Consider the following 9,822-nt stretch of genomic DNA (forward strand, 5'->3'; position numbering starts at 1 on the left):
GGGAGGGGAAAGAGATCGGGGGGATCGTGGGGGGGGGGATGTGGGGCGCGGCTAGGGTTTCGGTCGGGTGGACCGTGGGGTTAATGGGGGAGTGGGTGGCCGGTTGGGCCGGCCAGGCGGCCTAGTGGCCAGCTGGGCCACGGTCCAGCAGGGAGGGGTTCCCTCACTTTCCCTTTTTTGTATTGTTTTGTTTTCTGTTTTTATTATATTATTTCTTTACTGTTTTATTTTAGTTGCACTTTATTTTTGGTTCAGTAAAATATGAAAATAGCCCCAAAAATAGTGTGTCAAAATAATCCACTGTTCTAAGAAGTTTTACCTTAGAATAAAAATAGTTTAGTATTTGGTAAAATATATTAGGAGTATAACTAATTGTTTTGATGTTGTTTTAATCACTTTAGTGTATTTTAATATCTTATAAAGATGTTGTTACCCCACCAATAATATCCATGATTTATTTGTCACATTAAGAACATTTTAGTTTTGACTTTTAAAAACTTTAATTGTTTGACTTGATTTTAAATTTGAATTTGAATCGTTTTTGAACCATCGCGAGATTAACAACAGTAACCGAGGTTACGTGGCATCATTAGCGTGGAATTACTGTAGCCTAAATATTCGTGCGTCACAAATTACTCCACACATCGACCGCTATCCAGCATGCATCTAGAGTATTAAGTTCATAAAGAACGAAGTAACGCCTTAAGCAAGATAACATGTAGACAAGATAAACTCATGTATGAATAAACCTTATCCTTTTACCCTTAATAGCAACGATAAATACGTGTCATGTCCCTTCTGTCACTGGGATTGAGCACCGCAAGATCGAACCCATTACAAAGCACCTCTCCCATTGCAAGAAAAATCAATCTAGTTGGGCAAACCAAATCAATAGATCGGAGAGAAATACGAAGCTATAGTAATCATGGATAAAAGAGTTCAGAGAAAACTCAAATATTATTTATGGATAGATCTGATCATAAACTCGCAATTCATTGGATCCCAACAAACACACCGTAAAAAGTGATTACATCGAATAGAACTCCAAGAACATCGAGGAGAACATTGTATTGAAGATCAAATAGAGAGAAGAAGCCATCTAGCTACTAACTATGGATCCATAGGTCTGTGGTAAATTATTCACGCATCATCCGAAGGGCAGCAAGGATGATGTAGAGCCCCTCCATGATCGATTCCTCCTCCGACAGAGTGCCAGAGAAGGCCTCCAGATGGGATCTCTCGAGAACAGGAACTTGCGGTGGCGGAAAAAGTATTTCGTGGACTCCTCTGTTGGTTTCCTGATTTTAGAGAATCTATAGAGGTAGAGTTAGGTCAAACGGAGCTATATGGGCCCCACAAGCCACCAGGGCGCGCCCTGGTGCCTCGTGTGCCACTGCTCCATCTTCTCGCCCCCCCCCCCCAAAGCTTCCAAGGTCTCTTATGTCTAGAAAAAAAATCTCCAAAAGTTTTGTGGCATTTGGACTTCGTTTGGTACTGATATTTTGAAACACCAAAAACAGGCAAAAAAATAACAACTGGCACTGGGCACTAAGTTAATAGGTTAGTCCCAAAAAATGATATATAATTGCTTGTAAGTATATAAAAAAACATCCAGGATTGATACTATAATAACATGGAACAATAAAAAATTATAGATACATTGGAGATGTATCAAACATCCCCAAGCTTAATTCCTGCTCGTCCTCGAGTAGGTAAATGATAAAAACAGAATTTTTGATGTGGAATGCTACCTAACATATTCATCATATACTCTTTTATTTTGTAGCATGGACATTTGGACTTGAATGATTCAAAGCAATAGTCTATAATTTGACATGAAGACATCAATACTCAATCATACTAACAAGCAAACATGTCTTTCAAAATATCAAAGCTAAAGAAAATTATCCCTAGCCCATTATGCTCAATCATTGATCCATTCATTAAACACACTCAACATTAACTACACCCAATGCACAACTACAACAATAGTGTTCTCTAGTTGGTGCTTTGTAAGAGAAGACGTAGACTCAAAATAAAACTAAAAATTGCATAAAAGTAAATAGATAGGCCCTTCGCTGAGTGAAGCAGATATTTGCAGAGGTGCCAGAGCTCAAGACTTAAATTAGAGATATAAAATTATTTTGAGATGCATGCTTTTCCAGTCAACGAAAACGACCGAGGATTCCCAATATCTTCCATGCTAGACACATTATAGGAGGTTCCCAAGAAAATAAAGTTTATTTTCTTTCCACAATTGTTTCACAATCCATGGCTAGCCGTATCCACGGGTGCCTTCCATACCAATACTTTTGAAGAAATTTATTATTATCACCATATTAATATTTTTTTCATTTCGGGACTGGACATCCCTATTACCTGTCACTCTCTAATGCAATGACAAGTGAATAAACACTCATCATGAGAATAACCCACCTAGCATGGAAAATATTGGCCACCCCTGTCGCTTCATGAGCAGTATGGGCACACAAAACGGAAAATTGTTTTCAAAATTACAGTTGGCACATGCAAATTTACTTGAAACGACATGGAAATACCACATACAGGTAGATATGCTAGACTCATTCGACACAACTTTGGGTTTAAGGAATTGAATGCACAAGCAACATTCCCGCTTAGTACAAATGAATTCTAGCAAATAGATTGAGAAGCGACCAACCAAAAAACAAAAATGGTCATAAACATGCATTGAGCATAACTAACACTGAATAATGCAACATAAGTAGGATATAACTTCATTGCATAACTATTGACTTCGTTTGGTACTAATATTCGAAAAACCAAAAACAAGCAAAAAAACAGCAACTCGCACTGGGCGCTAAGTTAATAGGTTAGTCCCAAAAAATGATATATAATTACTTATAAATGTATATAAAACATCCAAGATTGATACTATAATAGAATAAAATAATAAAAAATTATAGATACGTTGGAGATGTATCAGTTTCCTCCAGTAAGGACACAAGATAGATTCATTTGCGAAAAAAGGACACAATGTAGATCATTTTCTTTTTACGCGACATCCGCTCATTGTGCGATATATATTCTTTTTTCTGTTTTTTTTCCTTTGTTCATTTCACGGCATGGTGAAACTTGTGTCCGGTAGTTTGTATTTTCATTTTTCTTCTTATTTGTTTCTATGTGTTTTTGTATCATTTTTGTTTGGGTTATTTTCTCTATTTCGAAACATGTCCACCGTTTTCAATACACGTTGCACTTGGGATGTGTTGTATGCGTGGCGGGGAGGGGGACAAAACATATGTAAAAAAATGCCTGCATCAATTATGTGTGGGTTGTGATGCTTGCAATTGCGTGCGGATGATTATTGTGCAACTAGATCGCCACATTTAAACATGTGTTGATGTTCATGCAGTTGCACATGCGAAGTATCACTTGCAATTATGTGTGGGATGTGGCATGTGCAAGTAGTAGCTGTCTTTTACGGAGCATATAAACTTAGACTAGTACATTAGAGAAGGCCTAATAAACCATCTGAGCCGAGCCGGGCTGGAAGCATCTCCGAGATTTGTTCATAACCAACTTATAACGTCTCACCCTGCAAAAAAACTTATACTTTCTCGCAAACTGAACAATATTCAAACTTGTTTTCGTTTACTTAGTTAAGTGAGGATTCCATTAGAAGTAACGTAACAGGAGCACCATCTTCAAAACTTCTCGGGATTCGAAGTTTATGGATAAAAGGTCACATCCTTCATTATCATGATTGGGTCAACCATGCCAAATCATAAGTGAAATAGTTTGATCGGGTCGACCAGGTCAGGCCCTATCATGAGTGAACAGAAAACTAAAAGTGTGCATAGCTGTTTCAATTGTTTAATTTTACCATTTCTACTAGGACAAGCCTTCTTAGTGCTGGCTGAACGCAAAGTAATGATTTTTGTGCAACGCCAAAAGGGTCTTGTCGTAGTGATGTTTACAACAAGCTAATGAGCAGCGGATCACCTAGTTCGGTTCAAAGTCAAATAAATCAGCTGTAAATCAATTAACAACCTATATACCGCAATGTTTGAACCAAATTAAGAAAAGATTGCTGAAAAATTGGGCATGGCTGTACATCGAGCCAAAATGAGAAGTCGCACCATTGTCCAGTGGTCACTTGTGGTATCCTCTGTCGTTTTTCTGTTTTTTCCACCACACACTTTTGGCTGATAGTAAAATATGTGCGGCCGGCGTGAAGATTTCCTACCGTTTTCCTTCAAAAAAATTGACCCAGCATATCATTGGATTTCCTACCTTTTTCTATTGTTGTTGAGAGCCCTGAGACTCCCTTTGTTGTTTCTGTCAAAAGGTGTTCCCTCGCGGATTTCGTCGACGAAGAAAGCGGCAAAAGTCATCACAAGCGCTCAAACGGAAGCTTCGTTGCATTCCACATTCCACATTCCACACTCCACTTGTACTCGGCTCTCCACTCCCGGTCTTGGTCGTCGTCATCCGCATCTCTCCACCCCGCCGCCTCACATCCTCCTCGGCCCCTCCTCCTCCTCCCCCGACGAGCCGGGCCGGCGGCCGCACGCCGCTCAGGCGAGGTAGGGGCTACTGTACCTGCCTGCCCTACAACTCATCCGCGCCCCACCCTCGCCACCTTGTACGTTCCTCCTCCTCCCCGAAACCATCATGCATTCAAGGTGTTTGGCCGGCGGACCATACGCACTCCCATGGTTCTGTCGAGTGCGCTCTACTTGTACATTTCCCTGCGCCAAATCTGATTGATATCAACCGTGCTAGATGATTGGTTGGACACTCTATCCACAACGATTTCTCCTGGAAAATTGTTCTTACCAGTAAAGTCACACTCTTGCTTTGTTTTCTTGTGTGGATAAACCGTGGATGTTTGGGTCCCCTGTCTTGCTCTTATTTGCTAGGCTGCTGCTGCCCGTTTCTTGTTTGCCATAGTTGTTTAAGTAATCTGTAGCCATTATTTCTCGTGTATATGAATAAAACAGACCTTACCGACGGATGACCGATGAAATAGTTTATTTAGTTTAAAAGCAGGAGAAATAGTTGTCGTGCTTGTCTTGTGTCGCTGTCTTGCTCTACCTGCTGCTGACAGTTTCTCGTGTGCTATAGTTTAAAATTTTATCTGGAGCTATTATTTCCTTTTACAAAAAATAAAGACCCTACCAGCAGATGACCGAGGAATAGTATAAAAGCAGGAGAAATGCTTGTTGTTTCAGAGAAGTGTCCAGGCAGACGCATCAAACTTCTCAGCAGCCTCTGCAGCACTATTGCTCTGCAGGGTCTTCTTCAGCTTCTGCGCCGCAAGGAAGAATGGACAGGCTAGATGGCTCTGCACGCCTTATGATCGTTTCGGATCTTGACCAGACGATGGTGGGTATCTCAGTTCGATCCTTTGGTTTGTCCAGAAAGAACAAACCCGGACTGCTGTGTCTGAACAATGTTTGACTTTTTGGATTGTGCACTTGCAGGTTGATCACTGTGATCCGGAGAACTCGGCCTTGCTCCGTTTCGAGGCGCTCTGGGAGTCTGAGTACTCCCAGGATTCTCTGCTGGTGTTCTCGACTGGAAGAACGCCGGTTAGTTACAAGGCTCTGAGGGAAAGAAAGCCTTTGCTCACACCGGACATCACCATCATGTCTGTGGGCACCGTGATAGCATATGGCCAGGAGATGACTCCTGATGTTGGCTGGGAGGAATTTCTGAATAACAAGTGGGATAGGGATATTGTTGTTCAGGAGACAGCTACGTTCCCTCAGCTAAAGCCACAGGCATGTCCAATGAGTTGCCTGTCTAGTTTTTCCTGGGTTTTTTAAAATTTTATTACTAGCTGAACTAAGATATTTGTGTTACTTTGTCTTCGTGCGGTGCAGCCAGAGAGGAATCAGGGTCCTCATAAGGTCAGTTTTTCCGTTGACAGGCAGGGTGCTCAGGAAGTGATTAATTCACTCCCTCAGAAACTGGAACAGCTTGGGGTAAGACAAGGCAACCCTTGGTGACCTTCTTTTTCTCTGTTCTTCTTTTTGACAGGGCTTTGTTAAGATCAGAGTATTGCTTAGGTGTTTTATTGATTTCATTGCTTTCCTTTTGGGATCAGCTAGATGTGAAGATAATCTATAGTAGCGGAGAAGCCCTAGATGTATTGCCACGAGGCGCAGGGAAAGGGCAAGCTCTTATATATTTACTCGAGAAGTTCAGTTCGTGCGCAAAATCACCGAACAATGTTCTTGTGTGTGGTGACTCTGGCAATGATGCAGATTTATTCAGTGTTCCATCTGCCTATGGTGTCATGGTCAGTGTATAAGTTGCTTGGTTTCAGTGTAGTTCATTAGTGATGATGATTATTCATATAGGCTTATTACAGAGTTTTGGAATCATATTCAGGTTAGCAATGCCCAAGAGGAGCTTCTTCAGTGGTATGAAGAGAATGGAAAAGATAAGCCTAAGTTGCTTCATGCAACTGAGAGATGCGCTTCCGGTATCATGCAAACTATCGGTCACTTCAAACTAGGACCTAGTTTTTCTGTAAGAGATCTTGAATTCCCATATCCAAAGGTAGACACCATCAAGCCTGCAGATGTAGTGGTGAAGTTCTATGTTCTTTACGAGAAGTGGCGGAGGGGTGAGGTTCAGAAGTCTCCATCAGTTATACAATACTTGAAAAGCGTTACTGTAAGTACATTTCCTTGTCGAACTCTTGGATTAACCCATTCAATGTTTGTTCGTACCATTCTGTCTTTTAATATGCAATTTCTTTTGTACATTTTAATATTACTGATCCCAATACTGCACGTTCGAATTGGGATCTGGATCTCATTTATGATTTCCGAGGAGCAAATTTTGGTTGTTTCTTGAGCTTACTTTAGATCAATCGTCTATTTTGGATAGCACCAGAATGGCACACTGATTCATCCTTGTGGAATGGAGAGGTCACTTCATGCATCCGTTGACGCACTGAGTTCATGCTATGGTGACAAACAAGGCAAAAAGTTCCGAGCATGGGTGGACCGACTTGTTACATCACCAATTGGTACAAGTAACTGGTTGGTGAGGTTTGACAACTGGGAGATGGAAGGTATACTCGATGAACTCTTCACATAACAAAGTTATTCCACACCATCAGTTATCAGTTTGTTCAAAGATGCTTGACATAATTTTTCAATTGTACCGAGCCCTTTCCGTAATCTTGGGATGCGCCACAATTACTCGCCTTGTGTTATCTCATTGACTTGTGTGTCGATGTTATTGATTCTGTCACGCCCAGGTGGTGTGCAATATTGCTGCCGGACCACTCTTCTGCTGAATACAAAGGTAAATTCCCGCTTTCCCCCTAAATTCTTGCGCACGGTGCGGTTGTATAGAATCTTTTGCGCACAGTTTATGTTGAACTACCCAACTGCCTGAACTCGCAGCCTGAGACTCCAGAGGGCTTGGAACTGACACACATCCACAAGACCTGGGTTGAAGGATACTCGGCTGGGAATGATCATACCTTCATCTTATAGATCATTTAACCACTCGCATATATGCACAGACCCTCTCAGAGTCGGGATAGATTTACAAATGTACTGGTTCCTGTGTAAATGGATCTCTCGGCTGATTCAAACTACTGTACTGTTCTGACGCTCCCAGAGAGGGTCAATCTTCATGTTGATCTCATGCACCAATAAGAGATGTTCAATGGTTCTATCTCATGAACTTAATGAGATCCATAAGTTAAGTTCTTACTGCACCAGAATGTTGTAATTACATATAATCATTTCGCGATGTACTTGATGCTCACGAGCTGGTGCATCTAGGGACAGAATCTTGCCCATGGCAGTTGAAGCTGTTAATCTGTTCCCGACAGATAAATCCAATATTTCCTTAGGTTACCGAGGTTGATTTTTTTTGGGAGACGCCCCTTGTCTCTCTCAACACTTTCGTCCACATAAACATCAATGCCAGAAATTTCTGCCTTCATTGGTTTATAAATGACACCTTGCTTGTTCAACCTCTCAGTGACTTTCTGCAAGAATTTGCACCCAAAAAAACTGCATGGACAAATGCAACATTCATGACATGTGCAAATAGATGACACAAATGAAATACAGGACAACATGTGCTTCCGCCAGCGGCGTTGAGGCGACGCCGAGGCTGCGGGTGGACGGTGGATCGGGGGATGGCCTGCAAACTCCGAGGAGGAAGATTCTCCTCCAAGCCGTGCTCGCCGGTCGCTGACCAAGCTCGCCGTCGTCGAACTCCACGTTTTTGGAATTTCGCTGGCGTGACCGCGATTCCTGCGTTGAATAACTCCTCCGCGAGTGCTCTACTGCATCATGGTCGTCCGCTAGTTCGGTTTTGGACGAAAAAAAGCTCACCTTTTGCGCCCGTTCGAAAGGAATCTTTTGCTGAGAGCTTCTTTCGTCCGCTTAAATTTGAGAGCCGATGGCGGGTTCTCCTCAGATTTTTGAGCAGCTCAACCAAATAGAAGTTTGGCTAGCTGTTGCTTAGGGCATCTCCAGCCGTTGGCCTGCCCAGGACGCATAGAAATCGCCTCTGGGGGCGAGCCGGCGATACACTCGGCGCTGGGGGCGGTTTTGCGCCCAGTCGTCGCCCCCAGCTCGCCCCCAGGCACCGAAATTGGCCCACTTTGCAGCCCAATTTCGGCGAATAAACGGCCCATATGGGCGAGAATAGGCCCATATTCGGCATGGTTTCGCCGTGTCTCGGCGTTCAATTATCAACACAATTATTCCTTATCACATATTTCATCACAGAAAAATCAAATACTTCAACAAAATACTACAACAACAAATAGTTCAATACAAATTATATAGTTCAACAAATAAAAACTCGTATTTCATCACGCGGCGTCCCCCTTGAGCCTCCATAGGTGCTCAATCAGATCTTTCTGCAGTTGATGATGCACTTGTGGGTCTCGGATCTCCTGACGCATACTGAGATAGGCAGTCCAAGTTGCCGATAGCTGGTGATCAACTTCGGCTAGAGGACCCTGCCTGTAGTATGGTTCAGTGTCAAACACTGGGTCTTCTTGCTCGCTCTCGATGATCATGTTGTGCAAGATGACACAGCAAGTCATGATATCCCACATTTGATCTTTCGACCAAGTCTGAGCGGGGTACCGAACAACAGCGAATCGAGATTGAAGCACACCAAATGCCCGCTTGACATCCTTCCTGCAAGCCTCCTGAACCTTCGCAAACCAGGCGTTCTTGCCTCCTGCCACAGGGTTTGAGATCGTCTTTACAAATGTCGACCATCTCGGATAGATGCCGTCAGCTAGATAGCACCCCTTGTTGTATTGGTGCCCATTGATCTCGAAGTTCACCGGAGGAGAATGACCCTCAACGAGCTTGGCAAAAACAGGAGAGCACTGCAACACGTTGATGTCATTGTGAGTTCCTGGCATACCAAAGAAGGAGTGCCAAATCCAGAGGTCCTGTGTGGCTACCGCCTCAAGCACCACACTGCAACCGCCTTTGGCGCCTTTGTACATCCCCTGCCAACCAAATGGGCAGTTCTTCCATTGCCAATGCATGCAGTCGATGCTTCCAAGCATCCCAGGAAATCCTCTTGCTGCATTCTGGGGTAGGATCCGAGCAGTGTCTTCCGCATTGGGTGTTCTCAAGTATTGTGGCCCAAACACTGTTGGGGAACGTAGTAATTTCAAAAAATTTCCTACGCACACGCAAGATCATGTGATGCATAGCAACGAGGGGGAGAGTATTGTCTACGTACCCAACGCAGACCGACTGCGGAAGCGATGACACGACGTAGAGGAAGTAGTCGTACGTCTTCACGATCCAACCGATCAAGCACCGA

The 9,822-nt window shown here is 43.1% G+C and overlaps 1 protein-coding gene across 4 annotated transcripts; it reads left to right on the plus strand.

Moving 5' to 3' along the window:
- Nucleotides 1–4,396: 4,396 nt before the first annotated feature.
- LOC119324805 (probable sucrose-phosphatase 3) lies at nucleotides 4,397–7,686 on the plus strand. 4 transcript variants are annotated; one of them, XM_037598592.1, is made up of 9 exons: nucleotides 4,397–4,627; nucleotides 5,217–5,370; nucleotides 5,469–5,768; nucleotides 5,871–5,972; nucleotides 6,095–6,289; nucleotides 6,382–6,669; nucleotides 6,892–7,072; nucleotides 7,262–7,308; nucleotides 7,410–7,686. In XM_037598592.1, the coding sequence occupies exons 2-9, from the start codon at nucleotides 5,311–5,313 to the stop codon at nucleotides 7,500–7,502; spliced, it is 1,266 nt and encodes a 421-aa protein (XP_037454489.1). In that variant the 5' UTR covers nucleotides 4,397–4,627; nucleotides 5,217–5,310; the 3' UTR covers nucleotides 7,503–7,686. The 4 variants fall into 4 exon arrangements, with proteins under 4 accessions (XP_037454489.1, XP_037454470.1, XP_037454482.1 ...); XM_037598573.1 differs by having other exon boundaries at nucleotides 4,400–4,627; nucleotides 6,886–7,072; XM_037598585.1 differs by having other exon boundaries at nucleotides 4,400–4,627; nucleotides 5,279–5,370; nucleotides 6,886–7,072.
- Nucleotides 7,687–9,822: the final 2,136 nt, after the last annotated feature.

This window comes from Triticum dicoccoides, chromosome 1B, assembly GCF_002162155.2.
Source record: "Triticum dicoccoides isolate Atlit2015 ecotype Zavitan chromosome 1B, WEW_v2.0, whole genome shotgun sequence".
Taxonomy (NCBI): domain Eukaryota; kingdom Viridiplantae; phylum Streptophyta; class Magnoliopsida; order Poales; family Poaceae; genus Triticum; species Triticum dicoccoides.